Source organism: Gymnodraco acuticeps, unplaced genomic scaffold (genome assembly GCF_902827175.1).
Source record: "Gymnodraco acuticeps unplaced genomic scaffold, fGymAcu1.1, whole genome shotgun sequence".
NCBI lineage: Eukaryota > Metazoa > Chordata > Actinopteri > Perciformes > Bathydraconidae > Gymnodraco > Gymnodraco acuticeps.
The window spans coordinates 240,674-251,971 of NW_022991705.1; the positions used below are offsets into that span (position 1 = coordinate 240,674).

Here is an 11,298-nt window from a genome sequence, read left to right on the forward strand (position 1 = left end):
CCCGTTCAAATGAAATGGCCGCCAATCATATTTCCACGCTCATGCCAGGGCCGGGGGAGGGGTTACAAGGCTCGCGTCTTGTGCTGCATGCACTCGGACATTAGAGATTTTCTCTCATAAATGTCCGATGAGCCACAACTTTTCTTTCAAAACAAAGCTGCCAACTGGGGTGGCAAGGCATTTTTCTGAGGTGGCAGCTGCCACCCCGTGCCACCCCGTAGAACCACCACTGGTTGGCACTCATCCTAATTTTCGGCCTTGATATAACAATATTCATAATTAATGGCGCGTTTCCACTGCAGTGGGTAGCCCCGTTTAAGCGTCCTTAACCGTCCTCAAGCGGCCAGCCCGGTTTTTGGTGGCGTTTCCATATAGCCTATTACCGGCCAGCGGGTACTTTTTCCCTCTTTTTCCGGCCTCATAAAATCGTGGTTCCCTCAGACCAGGGCCAGGGCTGAACTAGTGACGTCAACACTCTCGACTGCTGATTGGTCAGAGAGAATCGTCACAAGATTGCGCGCGAGTTCATCCCTAGCGTCGCATATATATCTAGAAGCAAGCTTGCAGCATTTTTATAAACAGCATTTTGTAAACGGATGAGCTACAAAAATGGCTACGTCTAATAAGAAAAGCACACCGTGGTCGACCGAGGAGGGTGACGACGTTCCTACATCTCATTGGGGATGATCAAATCCAGCGGGAGCTCGACGGAACAACTCGAAATGTGAACAAAAACAAAGCCGATCGCCCCGCCTACACTGCGTTGCTACCCCAGGTCCTAAACTGTAATGGAAATGCGCCACGGCCTGGGCCGGCCAGCGAGGCAGCCCGAGGCCAGAGCGAGGACGCTTAGGGACGCTTAAACGGGGCTACCCCGCTGCAGTGGAAACGAGCCATTAGTAAATGTAACACCCTTTTCACCCCGGTTACACTTTTCATTTGCCCTGTACGATGGGCGCTGTAAGTGATGAAAGTGGGGGATGTTGGCTTATCAGGCGCCCGCAGCTCACAGCCAAAGTGCGAGTGAGCGTGGGAGCGAGCGAGGGAGAGAGAGAAGGGCGCACCGGTACCGGCGCTGTTGTTATTAGAATCTGATGCTAGCTGCTTTAACGGATATAAGAAGAAGATGTTTCTACAATAATGTGGAGGAGAGCTCTCCTGTCAGACTGAGAGGCTCAGTGAGGTAAAGGACTCTCAGTGTTTAGATAGTTAACTTTAGTCTAAGTTATCTCAGTGGGTCTCAAACGTTTTGATCACAATTTATGTAAACAAATATTTCCAAGGCACTCCTTTATAATTATTGGGATAAACAGGTTTGAAATCATTCCAATGTATACTATAGGACAGTAAACCAGACATATCGTTTTAAACTGGAGAGATTAAACAATATACATGAATAAATAAATGTTAATAGGTCAAATAAGATATGAAAGAACAACAAAAATAAAATAAGTTACATTTATTTGTTATTGGCTATGGTAGGTTATTGGTTATGTTCACATACTTATTTGATTAATAAAATGTAAACCGATCTTTTTCATATGGGTGTTTAGAGTTGTACCCTTTAGATCTAGTATTAATTCTGCTCAACGTGCACCAGATTAAGGGTTAGGCTTAAAATCTGTTACACTGTAATTTGTTTTGAAAGGCAGATTTGGACAGTTATGGACAGATGAAGTGTACCTTTTTGCTTGTATTGTAATGTAATGTTAATGTTACTCCTCCAAACCCACTTCTATTCAGCTATAGTAACCCACCTACTGCCCGTCTGTAGTCTTCCTTAAAGTCATGTAATATCAGTTTACCTAAATAGAGCAAACCGATTGCATTTCAAAAGGGGCAGTTTTCCCAAAATTGTCCTAAACCAAAGCTGTGTACCAACATGCTAATTCAGAATGTCAACACAAAGAAAGAGACAACGAAAAAACATTTCCAGTGGCATGGGAATGATTTAAGTAGAAAATCATAAGATTTTATTTTAAATTGTCAAAAGTAATATTTCACAGTATAATCTCCACAACAGTTGATTCATTCTGAAAGCACCCAGCAATGTGGATTCCAACTGACCCTTGAACAGAGTACTTGAACACATCAATAAGTAAAAACACTTGACACAAACAAATCAAAATACTTCCCAAACGTTAAATACATTAAGAATACCAGAAATCATTTCTTAAATAAATTCTACAAAAATATCTGTTTTACACATATTTACATTGACTGTAGCTTCTAGCAATTGTGTGAGTGTAATCCAAAACAGAGCTTATTATTCATGATGCCATCCACGACTGTGAGCAAATGTGCTTTCTGGAAGAATTGTATCACCATGCAATCTATTACATATGTAGAAATTGGTCCATAGATAACGGCAGAATGATTCAATATTGACCTGTTAACTATCAAATTATTATTTCTCACAATGAAACTGAAGTTACTTGCTGCTGCCATTTAAAAAAAAAAGAATGCATTTGTTTTAAGGATTCTTGCATATTAGATTTTATTTATTAAAGATACACTCCTTAATTTATTACAGTGCACTGATATTTTAAAATCAATTTAATTTCAGAGTATCGGTTAAGAGCTGGGTAGACATTTTGATTATTTATCCTTTATTTGATGTATTCAGTGTGATACATTCATCTTATGATCGATGCATTGTACAGATTAAGCCAAATTGTAACACCAAATGAGTTGCCCTGTTCAAACTTTAGAAATTAATAAATGCATAATAAAATTGCCTGAATTATCAACTGTTTGTTATTGAGATAAGGATTTGTGGCAGGTCAGACATTTTCTTTGGTTGCAATAAGCCAGCACACACTGTCTCAAACCAAACAGAAAAACCAGTGCATTTTTTACTTCAAGGCTGGATTGTTGTTCCTCATCATCAGGCTGCCCCAAAACATTCCCAAGACTGTTCAGTTGATTCAAAAACTGCGGCACATTAACAACAACATCATATTACTCCCATATTAGCTTCTCTTCATTGGCTCCACAATATCATTTAAATTCCAACTCTTCACCTTAATAGTTAGACCGATTTATTTTAAACCCTTTACCCCACTGCGCTCCAACAATCCACTGATCCTTGTGGTTCCTACAGTCTCTGTTCACATGATCGTTTTTGCCATATGGATTGTCTATTTTGTACTTTTATCATGTTTATTAATGTTAACATCGGGGGCCTGCAGATGCTCCAAAGACACTAGAGTGAAGTTACCGTGCAGTTTCAGAGAGACCACAGCCAACGCCAGGTTCGGAGATTGGGGGGGGAACTAAACTACAAATGTCTCTTGCTTTCCTGAAGTGGTGTGGCAACATTTGGCCTCACCCATGAGCTATGTAACATTTACACAACATAGGCAAAGTGTCAGAAAAACTAAATGTTGGGGTCTGGTGGATTTTTTGCTTTTGTGAGCAAACCCATGCTGTTATTAATGTAAAGACCCGTAATGTTATCTATTGGCTCTAATTTGTGTGTGTAATAATTTATTGTCTTGTGAAATAAGTTATAACATTTCAAATGATTATTTTCATTTAACAGCATGTGATTTTTTATATCCTGTCTTTTTGTTGTGTTGACACACAGTTGTCTTTTTGTTGACAACCGTTGTTTACATTTATGCCAGGCATGCATTTTGTTTTTATTGAATGAAATACATTTTGACCTAAACATCAAAGTCCAATCAAATTATGGATTTTGATAATTGTGACATTTATATGATAGGTAGCTCTGAATCGTCAACTGTCAAATAGCTTTACTGGGCACATCAAATGCTATCTGCTTAAAAAAGTATTTAACAATTACAGAGAGGTTTGTAACCACATACATTTTTGGAATTAGACTCACTATAGGGTGATAAAACTAAATCTGAGAGTACACCTTGTCCAGTTTTTAAAGCCATCCTTGTCCAAATAGCTCAATACTTTGTCGATTTTGAGTCAGAAAGAAAATCTTTACTGCAGCAATGCAAGTTGAGGTTCATATAGCTCAGTAAAAAAAAAGGAATCATTGGCAATTATGCACTTGATGAGAATCATGCACCTTTTTACAGTCACAACATCAATGGAAATGATGTTAACTGTAGTGACAATGCTTTCTGTCAAATGAGGTGTTCTTTTTCAAACAATCCATTTCCATCCTTCAGCCACTGATCTAAATGTAAAAAGGCTAAAATAAATAACAGGAGCAGAAAGCTGGACAACCAAACTACATTAGCTATCCTTCAGTGTGTAATAGACAGAACTGTGGACATTTCTTCCAGGCAAGGAACAGAGGGATTGCATAGTCTTTATAAATGACAGTAGAGGGGATTTAGTCACCCTTTAATCTTCTGTTGTTATACCCTTTACACATTGTCAAACTTATGTTTTAAATAGTCTTTTATAACCTTTGCAATTGGTAGATCCTCCAACAATTTTAAGCTTTGAAGGCCAATGCAGTGACGGATTTGTATTCGACACAAGTCTTGAAGAGTCCGAGGTTGTCCTGAAAAAAGAACAGAAACCGTTATTACACAGTGAATAACACTGGACCGCATATATAACTGCTATGTCAGCCAATTTTGGCTTATTGCAGATAGGTGAGTATTGGCCGATTAGCAATTAAAAAGTAACAGAGTAATGTTATTTAGCAGTGTGCCTTTTGAACAGGTTCACACTGCAAAACACTGATCTTAGTAGACTGACCTCCCAGTGAGCTGATAACTGATGCTATTCATGTTTGTGAAAGTTTGACTTTTTAGTTAATCACCTTACCTATCTCAGTGGTAGCTGCATCAACAAAAGATTCAAAAATTCAAAAGATTACATTATGATATTAGATTTAAAATAACAACTGGAGAACTAAAAAAACTGGATTTCTATTACCAAATAAGATCAATTTGGTTCTTTATTAATACTGCGGTATGGGTTCTTTGTTAGACACTGTTATAGTTAAGATCCGAAAAGGTTATCAAGTGGCTATTCACTTTGTGTTTTACAATGTGTTATTTGGTTAGATAAGTTATTATTTAATTTAAAATAAACTACTTAAATGTAACCATATAATGGCCTCAGTTTGGTACATAAAAGAAGAAAAAAGAATCATACTGTGGATATATGATCTTTATATCATGTCACCTGTATCATTAAATGTAAACGACGGTTGTCAGAACAGAAATCCAATGGTCTGTTGATTTTTAACAATTAAGACTTGAACAATGGCTGCCAGTGATGCGATTTGTTTTATTATATATTCAATGAAACATCTTATTGAATTGTGACCTCAACATCAAAAGTCACATTTTGGAGAACTGTGACTTTTATACTCAATAACAACTATAGACAAAAGCTAGGATTAGTCATTTTCCAATAAAACCGGTTTGGTTCTATATCGATAAATAACAATGCTAATGAAAAAAGTATTTTAAAAGTAGAATCCGACTAAGTCATCCCTTCTGTATAGAGTCTATAGTTATATGTGTTCTAACTGAGGGCTGATGAGCTGAAAACGTGTTTCCCGATTTAATTCACAGAAAGCCCAGAGCTTTATTACAAGTTGTGTCTATTTGAAAACTACAAGTAATCATATTTTATTACCACACATGCTGCATGGTTATCAAAAATGAATACTTGTATTTTGGTGTCAAGTGCTTTCAAGCATGCATTAATAAATAATGCATGAATGCAGTATTTGACCTGGGACACACAAGCAACACTGAGATGTGCAGCAGCTGAACAGAGCTGGGTGCCTGTCATACTGTGGGACAAGTCTCTCATGGCATAGGAGTTAATCCAGGAGGTGGAATCAAAAAGCCAGCAGATATGTGATCTGGTTGAGGGTTGGAGTCTGTGAATGGGCTTGTCTGAATCAGAGCACAGCTCTTTGATATCAAAGAGCAGGGGGCAGTGGAGGAATGCAGCCATTGTTCCCTCTAAATGTAATGCTTCAGGTGATGTGCTCCCTGTGTCTGAACAGAAGTCTTTAGAACCTCTTTGACTCTTTCCTCCTCACAGGTACAAAGCTTTACACTCTTTGAGCTAAACCTGGAATCCTTTTCCGCACCCTATACATGTTCACAGATGTATTCCAATGGGTAAGGACCCATTGTACTTATACTGCAAGTCATTATGTCTTCATATATTTTTAGAATTTTGGGGAGAAAAATTCACAATTGTTACTATGACCAACATTACATTACAAATAAGTGGAAAACCGTTCATATTTAAGATGACAAGATTTATATTTATCCTTCCCCTTTCTCTTTCAACATCCATCAATAGAATTGTATCTATGTGGTTCACTATAGGATTATTAATTTCAGAAATTCTGAAGTTGCTTACCACCAGCAACATAAACCATAGTGAAAATGTTATTGTCACAAGGAGCATATAAGTGATTGAAAGCATTAGTCGACAAGGGGAGACGTGAATAAATACCAAAGACGTTTACAGCAACACTGAATCATTGTCAAAACACTGACCTTCAGATGCCATCGAAATCCCTTTCTGTAATGTCCCTTCTTCCTTGCCTTTCTGAGGCTCTATCCAGTAAATAAAATCGTGTGTTTTTAAATGTTGGTTGGAATAAATTATTATTAGGCTCATCAATAAAATAACCAATGTGTTATAAATAATGATAACTAATTGTTTTATTCGTTTTTTACTCGCTGTTCTGAATTTGAATCTTTATGGTTTTTACACTTTGGATAAAAGCATCAGCCAAATGAAATGTAATGTAATGGGTATGTTGGAGACTCACTGGTGACCTCCTGCAGGTAGTCCAGACAGGGCCTGCTGATCCCAGACATGCTAACAGAGACAGCAACCGGAGTTTGGCCCTCGTAGTTCCTGGTGTTAGTGTCAGCCCCGTACGTGTAGAGCATTTGAGCGCACAGCACATCATCCCTGAGAGCCGACAGGTGCAGGGGGGTCTGACCGTCCTCAAGACGTCCCAGGTTAGTGTCTGCTCCCCTCTGCAGGAACATGCGGCAGTATGAGTGATTGCCTTTGATGACGGCATATCGCAACAGGAAGCCATTTTGAATGTCAATGTTGGCACTGTGGTCCAGAAGGATCCTCACACAGCTAGAGCGCTCACGGATGATGGCTAACTGTAGTGGAGTTGTCCCTTTGTCGCTCAGCGGGTCCACCTCGGCCCTGAACTCGAGGAGAAGGCGTACAAACGAGTCTCGACCATAGTGGGCAGCCACGTGTAGCGGCGTCCAGCCATCGTTGCTTTTTGCATTTATAATGTCACTGCGGAACTCAGACTCAAGCATCAGTCGGGCGATGCGCGCTCTGCCATGCATAGCAGCATAGTGAAGGGCTGTGAAGCCCCCGATGAAGTCCTTCACTGTGGGGTCAGCTGCACAGAGCACATGGAAAGAGTGAAATTAAAGGAAAATAAACAGGCTGTTGGTGACATGATCTGTAATCAGCCTGGACTCTACAGTCCCTCTTATCTCTAATGTTATTACCCCAACGTACAGTTCCCTGTAGACTTAAGGATTCTGATAGTGACAGTGCAGTGGGTTTCACACACAGCTGGACATTGTGACTAGACAATAGATTTCCTGAGTGTGAAAACTTTAATTTATGTGTAAATGTGTCTGTTGACTGTGTATATATGTTATACATATTTTTATACATATCTGTATATTGTATAATTTTATATTCAGGATTGTTGGAAACGTCCTTTCGATCTCTCTGTCTGTAAACACAAACTGAGTAAGATTGACATTAAAGTTGACTTTAACCGTTCGTTTAAATTTGCAGCAATTGGCTGCAGAAATTGATATATAAATAAGGCTTTCAAAACAAAACAGGTGTTCCTGGAAATGCCCTCTAAAACTGTTTTCATTTCCTTGTTAACATGTTCATGCATTCAGGAATTATAGGTTTTTTAACATGTTAATTGTGTTCATATCAACATCCAAAATGTAAGTATGATCAAGTAAAATCTGAAAGGCCTGTATTTCATTATTGCTTCCTAAATTGCTTTTACAGTATCATATGTAAACTTACAGTATATAGAAAACATTATTATAGATCTGAAGTTCTCGATATGGCAAATGTAAGCGTTTTAAATGGATATGAGTCAGACTAATATATGTACTTTTAATGGGCCTAGAAGAGCCTCTTCCAGTAAAGTAATGACCTCTATTGTTAAGACCTGTCAAGCCAATTCTAATCACCAAATGCAGCCAACTTCAACAGAAAGACAAAACTGAGCCTCTAACCTCCATGCTCAAGAAAGACTCGAACGCATCTCTCTTTGCCTTTGGCAGAAGAGAAGTGTAGCAGTGTCCAGCCGTTGGCATCGCGGATCTTCGGCGAGTATCCTTGCTCCAGCATCCTCCTGACAGTGCACACATCCCCTGCTGCCACTGCAGCCTGGATCTGCAGCTCCTCATGAAGCTCCGGGTTCCTTCTGCAGTGATGGTTCAGCATCCTGTCACATTTCACATGGGATTGATCACCTGCACATTACCTCTGTCAGGAACACATTCTGTCTGTGTTGGGTAACTAGGTGGGTATGTATAAGGTTATGACTCCAAAGGTTGGTGTTATGTTATGAAAATGTTATAGAATCTTAAATCATATACATCTTTGAAATACATGTCATTGCTTTTTCAACTTGAACTGAACATTGTCAAAAGCACACATTGTAGACCGGAGCTTAAATAGAATTGGAGGATGAAACCCTCTTTAATGGTCACACATGTTCATGCACAAAGCACACACAGTGACATTTGACCTCTGCTTTTAACCCATCCTAGTACTAGGAGCAGCTATTGTACAGCGGGGTGGGGGAGGTCTCCGGTGCCTTGCTCAAGGGCACCACTGCAGGGCCCAGGAGGTGAACTGGGACCTCTCCAAGTAACAGTCCACACTCCATATTTAGGTCTGTTTGGGGACTTGAACCGGCAACCCTATGGCTCCCAGTACAAGCCCCTACTGACTGAGCCACAGCTGGACATATTGTAATTAATAAGTTAACTGAAAATAAGTTTCCTGACAAAATGTATGACTCTGTAGACTTACGGCCCGTCCACACAGCGGCGTGCGTTGAAGCTTCCAACGCTTCTGCCCATTCACTTTGAATGGGGTGACGTCACTTTTATCCGAACTGCATTTTGGGAAGCGACGTGGAGCGTTGCTGGCGTTGCTGGCGTCAAAAGTTGAGCAATGTTCAACTTTTGACGCCTCGACGGAGGCGTCAGCCACTGAAATCCCGTTTATGCAAATCTGCCAGTACAAGCGCTAGCCAATCAAACTGCGTGTATGCTGGGAGAGACTACGCAGGTCATTTCCTCATATTCCAAAAAATGGAGGGAAAATTCATTATAGTGGTAGTGAATCACCCGGTGCTGTATGATCAGTCTCTGTTCATCTACCGGGATACAAACCGGAGGAGCGAGGCATGGAGGGAGGTGGCAGAGACAGTGGGTGAAACTGGTAGGTTTTCGCCTGTTTGGGGATTTTATATCCAGTTTACTTCGTTTTAACATTACTATTGCTTTGTATGTCGGGGGCGGGAGATTCATGTGATTGGTTGTTGGTCACGTTGCTCGCAAAAAATCCCCAAGCTTCAGATACGCCCACCTCCAAGTGTCAACGCACGCCGCTGTGTGGACGGGCCGTTATGGCGTGGCCCACACTCACTGACAAATATGTGTAAACATGTCCACCACTACGCAGAAACTGAGTGTAGATATACAGGTTTGTGTGCACATGTTCTCGCGAGGCATATTTTATATTACGCAACAACGTCATAGAGGCATTTAAGACTGAAGGCTCTGGGGAGATATGCAGCTTTAGAGACAACAGTATTTTGTTCTGGACTAAACTGCATCTGAGTTCATGTCAATTGTCCTGAGATTTGTTGAAAAAAGTGACAAATACTTGAATTTCTATTATTAACCACTGAAACGGCAAATATGACAAAAACGTAGATGTACCTTTTGACAAGCTGAATAGATGGGCTTCTCTTAGTCATGTCGGAGCTTCACCTGCAAATATACAGCTGACCTGTCAGGAAGGACAGCAGTCTGTCTTCAGCTGCTCTCCTGCAACACACACACACACACACACACACACACACACACACACACACACACACACCACACACACACACACACACACACACACACACACACACACACACACACACACACACACACACACACACACACACACACACACACACACACACACACACACACACACACACACACACACACACACACACACACACACACACACACACACACACACACACACACACACACACTTTAAGTCATAAAAGACACGCGTAAATGAATATTATTTTTCTTTGATGTGAAAATGTGCAATTACAGAAAATGTTGGAGTGCTTCTACTTCTACTCCCACTACGACTAATACTAATTATTATTATTATAAGAAAAAAGAAAAAAGACACAATTATTATAATTTACAGGAATGTAAGAAAAAAGGGAATGCATTACTTGCTTATAAATGAGATCAATTTTCAAATGACTCTTATTTACTAAAGTAAAGCGTTGACAGTCAGTCACAAAGTGACTCGTAACATTTGGAGTTTTTATCTTCACCGGATGATGAGAAGACAGGACAATAGAATTATTTCTTACTTACTAACATAACCCACAATACAAAGCACGCACAAGCAAACCATTACAAAAGCCGAGGGAGGAAAACGGGCTGATGAACACCATTCGTGTTATATATCGTAGAAAATGTCATGAATGCACCCTTTGACAAGATATTATTATATTATATTATCAGCTAACGCTGGCTAGCCAGCAGGCTAACAAACTCATAGACGCTAGCTCGCTATCTTGTGTTCACTTTTTGTAACGTTACTTGAAGTATAGGACACAGAAAAAGCACTGGGTGCATCGATGATAAAGTTGATTCTTCACATTTGCTAATAAACACAACAGCTGTGATACTATACAACAAAGACTTCACATACTGGACAGACGCTGAGCCAACGGCTAACTTAGCCTATCAGCTTCCACTCAGGAAGAGCTGGAGTTGTCAGAGCTGCACCATTCTGTTCCTCAACTCAAACCATCATGTAACAGTATACTGTCTGTTCAAACTTCACTAATGTTGAGAATCATTTCGCTGTTCAACAATCCGCTTTAACAACAAAGTGTTCTCAGAGAGCTGTGAGCATATCAGTTTGACTTAAACAGTAAAACACGACAACTTCCGTCTATAATCCTTCACAATAAAAGCATCCCTTAAATATAAACCCACTACAAAAAAAGCGTACTTCGCTAAAACTGGAGAGAATGTCCCACTTGTC

At 39.9% G+C, this 11,298-nt stretch overlaps 1 protein-coding gene across 1 annotated transcript; it reads right to left on the reverse strand.

Annotated features, from left to right (window-relative positions):
- Nucleotides 1-1,929: 1,929 nt before the first annotated feature.
- On the reverse strand, nt 1,930-11,191 carry asb7 (ankyrin repeat and SOCS box containing 7). Its single transcript, XM_034198847.1, has 5 exons — nt 10,960-11,191; nt 9,945-10,052; nt 8,223-8,434; nt 6,743-7,348; nt 1,930-4,489 (listed from the first exon to the last, which is right to left on the reverse strand). The coding sequence occupies exons 2-5, from the start codon at nt 9,980-9,982 to the stop codon at nt 4,350-4,352; spliced, it is 996 nt and encodes a 331-aa protein (XP_034054738.1). The 5' UTR covers nt 9,983-10,052; nt 10,960-11,191; the 3' UTR covers nt 1,930-4,349.
- Between the last annotated feature and the right edge of the window lie 107 nt (nt 11,192-11,298).